The sequence below is a fragment of the Lontra canadensis genome, unplaced genomic scaffold, assembly GCF_010015895.1.
Source record: "Lontra canadensis isolate GAN:19392208 unplaced genomic scaffold, GSC_riverotter_1.0 scaffold63, whole genome shotgun sequence".
Lineage (NCBI taxonomy): Eukaryota > Metazoa > Chordata > Mammalia > Carnivora > Mustelidae > Lontra > Lontra canadensis.
The window spans coordinates 12,015,707-12,028,529 of NW_022631057.1; the positions used below are offsets into that span (position 1 = coordinate 12,015,707).

General features: G+C 53.8%; 1 protein-coding gene across 2 annotated transcripts in view; it reads right to left on the reverse strand.

The window, feature by feature from the left end:
- Positions 1–287: 287 nt before the first annotated feature.
- The window catches only part of RAB7B (RAB7B, member RAS oncogene family), a 22,377-nt gene continuing 9,841 nt past the window's right edge, over positions 288–12,823 (reverse strand). Inside the window, exons 5-6 of one of the 2 annotated variants that reach the window (XM_032878466.1) lie at positions 6,050–6,175; positions 288–445 (exon numbers count right to left, since the gene is read on the reverse strand). In XM_032878466.1, the coding sequence (XP_032734357.1) occupies positions 365–445; positions 6,050–6,175 (207 nt within the window). In that variant the 3' untranslated portion in view covers positions 288–364. The remainder of the gene's footprint in view (positions 446–6,049; positions 6,176–12,823) is intronic. The other variant, XM_032878467.1, reaches the window with a different exon arrangement.

The window sequence follows — 12,823 nt, forward strand, 5'->3', positions numbered from 1 at the left end:
CGGAGACCATGGCCCATCTGCCCGCAGAGCTGCGTCTTCTGGAGCAGGACTGTGTTGGGGAGGGCGGGAAGCAGGAAGGCTGGAGCCAGCGAGGAATGGTGACTCCTCCAGGGTCCAGATTTGGCTGTGACATTCTGGGTTCCATCGGGGCCCCTGAGGGCCCAGCCGTGTCCTCAATGTACTCAGCCCGAGGCAGGGGCTGCACTCTGATCTGGGCCCGGCACAGATGCGAGGGGATAGGGGGCTCCAGCCTCAGAGCCTGGATTCCTGGGGCTGGGCTCGGGCAGGCGGGGGGCTGGCGGGGGCTGGGATGCCCAGGTCCCAGGCAGGCTTCATCTGAGCACCAGGGCGGGAGTCTGAATGATCAGCAACATTTACTCCTGGACTGGTCTTCTGGTGAGAGCTTGATGGAGTCTGTGAGGTAGTTCTCTAAGATGCTGCGATACTGGGGAGGGAAAGAGAAGCCAGAGCTCACATCCTGAGAGGTAAAGCGCCTCACCTGCCTTCGGTCTCATACTGGCTCCTGGTGGTTGGGCTTTTTATTCCTTCCCTTGTGCATTGGGAGGAAGTGGAGGTCCAGGTGGAGCGGGGTGGGGGGGCAGGCACTGGTCTTCCCCACGCTCTTCTTTCCTCCCCTTCTCCTCCAGCTTCTTCCCTGGAGCCCAGAGCAGGTGGACGGCACGAGTCTCCTGACCTCCAACGAGGACCCACAACTCTCCATTCTCCAGAGGGAGAAACCGAGGTGACATCGGACCTCAGGCAGACATGACAACCCACTCCTTCTTTCTGTTGGAGACCTCTCCTCACAAACACCCACCACGTCTGCCTCCCAGCCTCCCCCACCGCTGCCAGGGCACCCGGAGGGGCCCAGTCAGTCCTCGGCCCTTCCCATGGCCTCTGTCCTCCCTAAAACACACTCAACGCTTCCGAGGGGCCTGTTTGCTTCTCCGCCCACCTTCCCTTGGGTCCCGACAATGTCCAGAGAAAGCCTCTCCCAACCCAGCGGGCTGCTTCTCTCCCAGGACCCACCCTGCTTGGCTTGGGGTGAGGGAGGCGTGGGGCAAGGGGACCCTTCCTCCAGGAGATGAATTCAAGGGCGAAAGGGTCTCTACTTACAGGGACCCCACGTCTTTACTCTGCCCGGCTCTCACCAGTCACCAGGCTTAGGCATCCGAGCCCGCACCCCTGATACTGCGTGTGTGAGCGTGTGAGTCGGCGAGGGCCTCTGGCTGCCTTGGCGTGGACCCGAGCTACCCCCGTCACTACTGGTGCAATGTCACAGCCCTTAACGCTGTGGCCCTGGGTCCCAGGAGGTGGTGTCAGGGCTCCCCTGCTGCGCCCTGAGACACAGAAGATGGTCCCCTGCTGCCCCATGATTCACTGCCACCCCCGGACAGCGTGGTCATTTAGCCTGATGTGCAGAGCCGGGATCCGGCCCTTTTCCACGTAGTTTGTTTCTGGAGAGCCCTTGTCCCTCAGCCCTCCCACAGAGGGTCTCACGGGGCCTTCGTCAGCCTGGGTATCCCTGGACAGATTATTTAGAGTTATTAGAATGTATATAATAGAATAATAACAATGATAATAATTTTAACAGGAAGGATTAGTGCCGGGGGGTGAGGGGCTGTGTTTGCTCCGCAAGGGGTCCATCACTCTGGAGATGTCTCCACACCCCAGATCGGTCTCCCCCAGCTGCGGAGGATGCCTCGCTTGACCCAGGGCCATCCCAGACCTTCCCCAGCTCCCTGAGAGAGAACCCCACTGGAGGTGTCTGAAAAGAGGAAATGGGGCCGAGTGGCTCCTTGCCAGCACCATGCAGCCTGGCGTGCGGGCTCCGGCCTGGGCAGCCCTGCGTGTGTCCAGTCCTCCCGCTGGCCCTTTCTGCTGGGTGCGGGGTCCTCTCACGTCACGGAGCGAATGTGACCATCCTGACATTTCCAAACCTCCCCGCGAGGGCCGAGGAAGAGCACAGCGTCCCTGACTGAGGCCCTCATTACACCGAGAGAGCCGGCTGTCCCTGAGAGGAAGGTTTTGGAAGGATTCTCCTATTGTCTGGTGTTTTCTGGGTCCCTCCCTCATCATGAAAGCCCGAGACCTTGGCTGGGATCTGGAACTTTCCTCATCAGATCTTTGGACCCAGGTGGCAGGGCCTGCTGGTTCATCCCCCCAAGTGTGCCCCACCCTCATGTCCATGCAAGGCCCCAGTGGGACCCCAGAGCCCCTCATGACCAGAAGCCTGTGCCACTGTCCACAACGCCAGCCTCTGCGGAAGGAGACTGGGTGTACCCGGAGGGGCTGCGGCCGGGCTTTCTGGCTCCTTTGCATTTTATTCTAGAGTCAACCAGATCACAGGAAGGTGTGAGAAACCTCCTCATTCATTACACTGGCAAAGCCTGAGGTCTTCACACCAGCCTTCTTCACCCAGTAATAGTCACACCTCCCCAGGTCCCTGTCACCAGAGTGCTTCCCATTTCTGACATCATTTCCGTGCCCTTGGCAATGTGTGCGTCTAACTGGAAAGTCACACAGTACCATCCTCACACATGCACCTGTGGGCCCAAGTGCTGTGACTGACTGTGGCATCTGTCCTCGCAAGCCTGGTCACCGATATGGCCCTGCCTTTAGATCCTGCCTCTGGGGGACCTCAGAAAGGTCCTGCCCCTTCACCAAGCTTACTTGCTCACCAGCCAGCCTGCTTCCCTCCTGGACGTGGTGATTGTGTCTTTTTCCTGTTAGCTTAGAAAGAACTGGGCCTCCAGGCTGCAGGTCACACCACGGGGGCCGGGCCTGACCACTCCCAGCCCAGAGAGAGTGCCAAGTTGGTAAGAGCAACCTCTCATCATCCCAGGTCCCCTGAAGCAAGCAGTGTCCCTTCTTGGATCACAAGGGCATTCTTAATCATATTCTGGAATAACTAAGTAGCCCCATCCTTGGAAGCGGCCAGATCAGGGTATTGAAGTACCTACCATCTTTCCTTTCAAAATGTTAGCCACGGATCTATTCTGGTGTTGAACTCACAAATCACTTTCCAACCAGAGTTTGCTGCAGAACTCAGATGTTTTGGGGGACCATGAGTGTGTCATGTGCCCCAGTGGGCTGCAGCACCCCCTCCTCTAGATGCTTGTGTTCTCCCCTCTCTTCTCTAGCTTGGTCCCTAGCGTTGTATGCAATCCTGCCTCCGATTGCCAAGCTGGGAACCTGGTCATCGACTTAAAACAGCTACTGGTTCCTTCTCTCCTACATCCATCATCAACCGCTGAGGCTCTCCCTCCAAAGTCTGCTGAATCCACCCAGTCCTGCCACCTCCAATCAGTCATGCTTGGACTGTTGCAGTACCTTCTCATCTGCCCCTGGGACCTGCCCTCCATGAAGCGGGGAACTGCCCTGGCAGAAACCCTTACGCAGAGCTCCTGTTTTAAAACAGCTACCTTCTGTTCAATGCCTTCTCTCTACGATGAACTGCTTTCTTCGGCCCTTGCTACAACCCCAGTAGAAAGATATTATTATTTTTACTTTAAAGAGACAGAAGTGGTGGCTGACGGAGGCTGCATGACTTGCTTTAGGATGCACAGTTAAGAGATAGAGTCTGGACTTAACATCAGATGCACCGGGCTTTGGAGTCCCAGACTGGGCTTCCCTCCCCACCCACCCCTCATTATCTCTCTCTCAAACCCTCCACCACCTCCCTGGGAAGGAGAGAAAAGCCCTTGGTAGAAAATGTCTTTGAAAACATGTTTGACCTTAAACTAGAAATGTGCAATCTCCAGTTTCACTTTAAACATCCATGGGAATTTTAGATTCTACGCTCTAGTAATTATGTTTGTTTCATTTTAATGTGAAAATATTTCTCCTTCCAGTTTCTGAGTAAAGGACACGCCTGGTGGGGTGTCAAGGTGCTGGGTGAGCCCCCACGTGCCTCCGGTCCAGCGGTGCGGTCTGGACAGCCCGCACCTGCAGCATGAATTTCAAGTCCCTGTTAGGGCTCTCCAGGACCTCATGATCCGTGCTGTTGACCTTGGGGATCTTCCTTGCTTGCACCACACCCCTGCTTCCCTTCATGCCATGTTTCCTTCTACAGACCGACCCACAGTTGGTTCCTCACATGAGCCCTGTGGGTTGGTCCCTGCGCCTCTGGCCATGCCCTTCTCTTGTGCTCCCCCGCACTCGTGTCCACCAGCAAACTGCGTATTGTCTTTCAACACTCAGGTCACATGCCACTTTTGTAGACAGCATCCTCACCCACCCTTGCCACCAGCCAGCCTGCACTGAGTCATCTCTGTGCCTTGACCCTGCTCCCTCTGGGGCACGTAGCTCTACGGCAGCCTGTCTATGAACGTCTTACTCCCCTACCTGACCTCAGAGCCCCTGAGGTCCCTAGCTCCAGCCCTAGCCTTTGAACTCAATCAATGTTTCTGGGATTGCATTATTTCCATTTTACAGACGAGGAAACTGAGGCCCAGAGAGTCCCATGTCTTGCCCAGGGGTCCACTTGGAAGCACCAGGGCGGGATTCGAATGTAGGTCAGCCTGACTGTGGACACTGTACTTGTGACTTCCAGACTTCTCATTGTAAGTTTCTGCCATCGACATGAGGGACTGACCTGGGCTTGCTAAGCCATTCTCTCACCAGGTAGGATATTAAAACACCACCACCACCACCACCACCACCATCAGTAGAGAACTTCATAAAGTGGACACAGCAAGAAAGACGTAACTTTAAGAATAAAGGACACTCCTTCTTCAGAAAGGGCGGATGCCGGCCACACACAGACACGGGCTGTGGGCAGATGGTGCTTCCCCATGACTCAGCATTTGGCAGTCACTGCACAGTGTTTGCGGAGAATCAGAGCGCCATACAAGGGCAGACAACATTCCTCCGCTTTCCAGAGGACGGCATGAGCAGGCACAGCTGTGGGTTAAGAGCCAACGTTGCGGACTGTGTCATAAAACCACACCTCTCGATCATGCGCTAGAGACGAACGCCCCCAGCTTCCCTTTAACACAAGGCAGCAGGGGCTGGGGGCTGGGAGGGGAAGCACAAAGACAGCCTGTGGGGGCAAACCCTGGGATGAAGGCTTGGAGATGTCCGGTGGCACACTCGGGGCGTCTCCCCGGGTGGGCAGCCGCTAGGAGGGGGTTGCTGCCTCTCTCGCCTGGTCGACGCCCCCAGGCAGGGCCTCGGGGCCAGGCAGCTGGTCACCCACGACATCGGCAGGCTCCTCCATGGAGTGGAAACCCCCCATCTCTCATGCTCCTTTCCTCAATTCAAAATCATTGCTGCCATGAGCGTCTCCCTTCTTCTGAGAAGCCCACCCTGATTACGTGTGGCAGACTGATGAGGCAAGCTGATCCCTTCCCTGTGCTGATCACTCAGGAACCCTCCTCTGAGTTTCCAGACTCCGTATCGGAAGGGGATGAAAACCCTGCTCCTGTCTTCCCTGATCTTCCCGCCCTCCCCGTCCCCCACAGCTGGGGTGCGCGCCGCTTCTCAGGACCCCCCACTAAATCCTTTCCCAGCACACACCTGTACTGTGACCATGCGTGGGCTTATCGGACTGCCTCCAGAGAGCAAGGGGCCCTGAGCCTTCACACTGCCCTGCACAGATGACACACTCAACACGGGGTCCACAGCTACCCGGCTGTTTGACTGGAGCATGTCAGCAACTGCGGCAGACTCGATCTCCCCCTGGACAGATGCTTGGGCGTGTGGGGCTTCTCTCCCACCAGCCCGGATTGAGCTAGATCATCGTTCGCAAACCCTTACTGCTTGAGCATGTCCAGGGGTGAGGGGCAGAACCGTCTGTCTCAGAAACTGCATAGATGATACTCCGCCAGACGGAGGAGGACCAGCTCTCCCCGCAAGGGAGCCTCATACTTCTGACCTTCTGGGGCTCAGAATCAGGGTATGGCCGAGCCCACTGCGTAACTCATTAGGACAATGAGCAAGCCTGTCCTACCCACGGCCCTACATGCACCCAGTGTATTCTCTGGAAGCTCCCGAGTTTCTCATCCTCGGGGGGCGTCCTGGAGGTACTGTCCCCACAGCCACTCACCCTGGACAGAGCCCGGCTGGCCAGCATCTCAAAGGCTTGTACCACGTTGATGTCATTCTTGGCACTGACTTCAAAGTAGGGGATATCCTTCTCTTTACACCAACCTTGGGCTACCTCCTGGGGCACCTGAATGAGGAAGACGTGATCACTGACCCTGTATCATCACCGCCGCCATCTCCACCGTCGTCATATTGCCCACCACCATATCCCCACCTCCGCTCCCATTTATTGAGAATCTTTCATGTTTCCGAAACTTGACATGCACTCTTTAAAAACAAACAAAAACAAAACTTATTTCACAGAGAGAGAGAGAGAGAGAGAGAGAGAGAAAGCACAAGCAGGGAATGCTGCAGAGGGAGAGAGAGAAGCAAGCTCCCCGCTGGGCGGAGAGCCCTATGTGGACCCTGGGATCATGACCCGAGCTAAAGGCAGCCACTTAACCGACTGAGCCGCCCAGGTGCCCCTACATACATTCTTTCTTAACATAAATCTATGAGGTGGTTACTGTTAGCTCCATTTTCCAGATGGGGAAACTGAGGTCCGTGCTCAGAGTGTACAGGGTTGAGCAGGACTTGAGCACAGACCTGGAGAAGAATTAGCGCTCACTGTACTATATTGCCTTCCTAAGGCTCACACTAGGCACTTCTTCCTGCCGTTGGCTCCTCCTCCTGTCACTTCAAAAGGAGAAGAACACTGCAGACACTAGCCAGGATGGAGGAGTTCCATCCCCGGAGCTGGCTGACTACGGCCTGTGCCCAAGAGGTCTGCTGCTGAGGACAGACTCAGGTCCTTGCTAACCCTTCTTCCCCAGGGTGGAGTCCTAGGAACAGTGGGTAAGCCGCCTCTCTGGGCTGGATGTCTCGTCCTATTCATTCATTCAGTCCCGCCCGTGACCTTGTGAGATGGGTCTTATCAGCTCCACTTTATAGATAAGAACGCAGAGGCTCAGAGGGGTTTAGCAACTTGCCTCAGGTCACACAGCTAAGAGGGCAAAGCAGGAAGGCAGCCCAGCTCAGGGCTCCAGTGACATCAGGGCCACCCTCTGTAGGGCACCGCATGCGGACCGTGCCCCTCCTGCCTCCCCCGCTAGACCACTGGCTCCTGGAGCTCCGGCTCAAGGTCTTTTCAGCTACTGACCTGGCACCAGGGGCCACTCAGTGTGGGTGGAACGAGTACATCTCTCCCGGGACTGCAAACGGCCCATCAGGGTTTGAGCATGTTGGAAAGCGCCCAGCAGCCCTGCAAATTCCTCCCAAAGACAATTGGAGCCATTCAGTTTAACGTGGAATTATTTCCGGGAGGAGGAAATGGCCATAGAGTGAACATTTGCTGTGCTTGGTACTTTGAAACCATGATTTCATTTTACTTAAGAGGGCAGGGTTTTTATCACGGAGAAAGGACATTCTGCCTCTCTCCCAGGAGACAGTGCAGCTGGGGGGAAATCACAGACGGCCTCCCTCACCCCTGCATGTCCTAGCAATGACTGTCTCACTGGGATTAAATAAAGGAAGGACCCCTGTCCCCTGTCTCTTTGGTTCTTGCTTCCCTGGGTCTCAGGCATGATGGCAGCACCGGGGGCTCACAGCGGTCTCTTCCAGTGCCTCTGCTCACACCAGCATCGCCCGGCGATGGGAGGTTACCACCTGAGACTGGAGGGTGCAAAGCTTGGGGTCAGCCAAGCAGCCTATCCTTTGGGGTGCTAGCAGATGCCTCCACACCCCGTTTCCAGGTCCTGGGGGGAAACCCTAGGCCTTGGTCTTGGCATCTGATCTCTGAGACCCTCCTGCCTTTATGGGGAGGGCCCCAGAACTGGTCTGGATGGCTTCCTTCCACAGAGCACCGATGCCCAAGTCCTGGTGAGCAACCAAGAAGGCTCACAGTTCAGGAACATTCTGAACTCTTTGGAGGAAGGGTCAAGGGTACCTGGTGATTTGTAGTGTCCTCACCGGTAACCACAAACAAATAGGCCTGAAGAGCTCATCGTTGTACCTGGATGGCTCCTTACTAACGCAAAGGGCTTCCTGCCTTGTAAAGTCCTCCCGCACGAGGACGGGACCGACACTCCTTACTGTGCCTTCCTGCTTTCCTTCTTTCTGTCCAGCCGCCCGGCCCCCCCGCCCAACCCTCTGCCCCCCCAGGTACTGAGCATTTGACAAGACACACCACTGATACACAGGAGACAGATGCAGTAAAAACGGAAGTCAAGTGAAAAGAAGTCAAGGCCTCCACTTCTCCAGGATACAGGGACATCTCTTGTATTTCGTGGCACGAGATGCAGAAGCCAGGATAAGTGCCCACGGGCCCAGCAACCACAGAGCTGGGATGGCAACCCTGCAGCGGCAACCCACTCCGCTGGGCTCCCTCCCCTCTCCCCTGGCTAGATGCTGGATGGTTGACAGTGACAGGGCCCATCTCGTGCCTGGTTCTAACAGGCGTTTTATCTTATGTGCCCCTGATCTTACTCTGTTGGGTTGATACCGAACAGTTAAATACACACTCCAAAACGTCAGCTGAGATTATGTCATAAATTAACCTTCTTGGGGCGCCTGGGTTTGGCTCAAGTCATGACCTCAGGGTCCTGGGATTGAGCCCCACACCAGGCTCCCTGCTCAGTGGGGACTCTGCTGCTTCCTCTGCCTCTCACTCACTCATGCTCGCTCTCTTTCTTAAAAAACCAAAAACGAAAAACCTTAAAAAAGGTCCCTTCCCCTCCCCTTCTCAAACTCAGTGAGCAGGCCTGGGAACAAAGCCTCCCAGACACACCTTTCACTACTGGCTTCCAGCTCTTGCTGTGGTTTCATGATTGTTTCAATCATCTTGTCTTTTATTTATAAAATGACAGTTCTTTATACTCTAGGCTCGGACTGTGGAAATGAATTCAGGGTGTGCTGCTTGGGGACTTGGGAAATAGGAAATTTTTGAAAGCATTACTTTGGTTAACTTTGCTTTTGTCTGACAATATATACTATTAACATATTTCTTCTGCTATAATCTTGTTTGTCAGAGAGCAAATGTTTGACAAATCTAGCTCAGTCTGCATAGTTTTATGTATGACACCTTTCCATCTCGTATGCATTTTATTTATTTTATTTTATTAAATATTTTATTTATTTGATAGGGAACACAAGCAGGGGGGTTAGGAGAGGGAGAAGCAGACATCCCACTGAGCAGGGAGCCCGATGCGGGGCTCTATTCCAGGACCCCAGGATTATGACCTGAGCCGAAGGCAGATGCTTAACAACTGAGCCACCCAGGCACCCCTAGTATATGCATTTTAAACGACCAACTGTATAAATGTTAACAGTGTGTCAGATACATCTCAAACCACTAGCAAAAATAAGAGAGAATATTTTCAGAAAATAGAATTCCCATGTTGGTGATGAGTCAGAAATTGCCTACCTGGGCACAGAGCAAAGAATTCACATTCTGGTGAATAAATTCCTTGTAAGGATGGGTGCTAGTGGAGCTGTTCTTTCTACCAAACTGGTATTTTTCCACTATGACCTTCTATAGCAGGAATAGGGTTTTGTTTTTTTAAGTCAACAAATCTCTCTAAAATCATCCTGATGGTAAATATATGTATATATGATACATACATATATAACACATATGTGTTTTATTGTGGTAACATACACAGCATCTTCATAAAGACAAATTTTACCATTTTAACTATATTTTAGGGCACAGTTTGGTGGCATTAAGCACATTCCTGTTGTGGGTAGGAATGGATGGGTATCACTCCCACCCATCTCCAGAACTTTTTCCTCATCCTAAATCTAGCAATACAGTTTTAAACATTTACTTCCTTTTTATTAAGTGGGAAAAACTCCCGTGTTTTCTCAGCCCATCGGTTGGAGGAAGTAAGAGGGAGGCTGACAACGGCTTTGGTGTATTATGATCCTCACGTGCCTTATGCTGCCACTTCCTTCAAGCCCCAGGCCAGCTCCTGAGGTCTGCGTCTGGCCTCCCTGTCCCCCAGATTTGAGCCCAGGGAAGGCGCTTCTTCAGAGGGCCCCTGGCTCTTAGCCGCTCAGCCCCATGCAAGTGAGAGCGCAGAGCACGTCTCAGCCGGCCTTTTCTGTCCCCAAACCTTCTGCAAAGCTGGAGCCGAACAAGGACACTGAGGGGCAGCGGCTTCCCAGCCTCCCTCTCCTCACTCATGGTTCCTCCTCTCCACTTCCCTGCCCGCATTTCATTATTGCCCAGTGCTTCCCCACCTCCAGCCTCTGCCTCCCTCCACAGATGCGCTCCCCAGGGCTTGCCCGTGGACAGACCGACTCCCCTCGCCCACCCTCTTCCAGGGTTCTCTCTCACTTCCCCACCTTGGCTGAGCCCCGGCTTCTCCTGGAGTCTCTGTTCCGCCTGTCACCCTCACCAGAGGGGGGCTATCTCCAAAGGATGCTCACCAGAGACCCCAGAGAGGGGGATGGGCTTGCCTGGGGCCTCTCTGCTTTGTTCAAGTCTCTATCTTTCCTCTCTCTGCAGAGCAAAGACATCCTCCACGCCCGTGAGGCTTGGGCAGACACCCCTCCACCACTCGGAGTCATCACCTGTTCCATCCTGCTTGTTGCCATCCTGACCCCCGTCACCCACGCCTCCCAGGGAAGCCTCACCATCCCTGCCCCTCCAGCGGAAGGAACACAGACTGCATCTTCTCTCCAGCTCAGCCTCCTCTTCCCAGGTCTTGACTCAGGGACCTCTGTCAAATATTGAATCTGGCTTCCCATTCTGCGACACAGTCTCCTTCCCTTCAACTTCCTCCCACCCTCCGCCTTTCTGCCCTGCCCTTCCGCCTTGGACACCGCAGCTGCCGGCTCCTTCAAACCTCTCCTCGGCTCTCTTCTTCCCTTGGGGGCTTGTCCATGCCCCCACATCGCTACCCTTCAGCCACTCTTGTCTGGAAACACCTTAGTCCTAGGTCCCTCGTTCCTGGCTCTCAACCCTCACGTGGCTACTGGAGAAAAACCCCATGCAGATGCCAGCTCTAACTCCTGGTCTCCATCACCTGAGCCTCTAGTGTCCCCCACCCGTTCTTATCCTTGACCTTGACTTCTCTCCAGGGTAACGGGCAAAGCTTCACCATGATTCCTGAGACTTTGACTCGGCTCCCTTCCTCCTCCTGCTCAACAGAAGCCCGTGCCTCTGATTTCACTGAGAAAAAAAATCAAACTCTCAGGCCTGGAATCCTTCAACTTCCCACCCTGACCTGCAGGCTCATGAAGCAGGATGTTAAAATGGAAGTTTCGGCAGAGGTGCTACACTTTGGTGGATGTCAGATATAAAGTAGGTTGGGAGACAGACCACCCCAGGAGCTTGCCCATTTCCAAAAGTTCATGACCAAGCAATTGTTAGATGACTCTAAGACCCACAGCATGGATATAAAAGGATTGAAAAGAGGGTTAGAAAGGATTTCTTTGCAAATAGCTGTGTTGTGGGTATACACCTTCCCCTCCTGCAAAAAGAGAACAGGGTAAAGCCTGGTCTCTGCCAAAAGGAGGCTACAAGGAGGCCACCTGGAAAGCTTAGCATCGGACCCCGGGAGTTTGGTGGGTACAGTGGACAGGTGCCTGACATGCCCCTGAGGGATTTAAAGCAAAAGGTGACAAGGCAGAGAGAGAACAGACTGCCATGAGAATGAATCTCCCTTCCCCCCTATGAGGGAGCCAGAGCTCAAGAGCATGCCTCATGAAGCAGACTGGGGGAGGGGGGCGCGGAGCCAGCGCCAGCCAGGATCTGTTATGAATTCCCTCAGCAGCACTGCCTGCAGGATCTGGTGCCCCCAGCTGGGTGGAGGATGGAAACTCAGGAGATGAGGAGAGAGAGGGGGAAAATGCAAGATCCTGGTCATGGGAGGGTCAGTAAATGCTTCCCGTGGAGGCCGCTTAAGGACCCAAAGGTAACTGGTGGAAGAGAGATCTTGAAACACCTATCAGGACCAGAAAGTAGAAAGTATCTCATGATAGTACCCATCAAACCAGGATTTTCCTGATCTCCTGATTTCTCCCTCTTGCTTTTTTTTTTTTTTTAAAGATTTTATTTATTTATTTGACAGGCAGAGATCACAAGCAGGCAGAGAGGCAGGCAGAGAGAGAGGAGGAAGCAGGCTCCCCTCTGAGCAGAGAGCCCAATGCGGGACTCTATCCCAGGGCCCTGGGGTCATGACCTGAGCCGAAGGCAGAGGCTTTAACCCACTGAACCACCGGCGCCCCATCCCTCTTGCTTCATTTCTGACAGCGTCTGAAGCCAGAATTATCCAGGGAGGGGGAGGTAGCATGGACACGTATGGTTGGCAATGAGATGTAAAGGAACATCTCCCCCACCTAGACCACAGTGTTCTCACCTGTAACTGCCCCAAGTTGGAAAAAGAAAGGGAGACACCTTGCCTTTCAATGAACTTAGGACTTTGATTATTACCTGAGACTGGATGTTTGCAATTAGAGAACTGACACTAAATTTACAACCTGAAATGACCACAGAATCGATGTTGCCTAGATTTCTATTCCCAGCACAGACATCTCCTTTGAAGTTTTATTCTTGTATATTCTACAGCCTACTGTCATCTCCAATTTGTTGTTCTACAAGTTCCTTAAACTCTTTCTGAACAGGAGGCTCTTCTTAATGATAGTGGTAACCTCGTTGGAAGCACCATTATCCATCCAACCATCCATCCGTCCATCCATCCATCCATCCATCCATCCATCATCCACCTGTTGGTCCATCCATCCATCCACCCATCCACCTGTTGGTCCATCCATCCATCCATCCATCCATCCA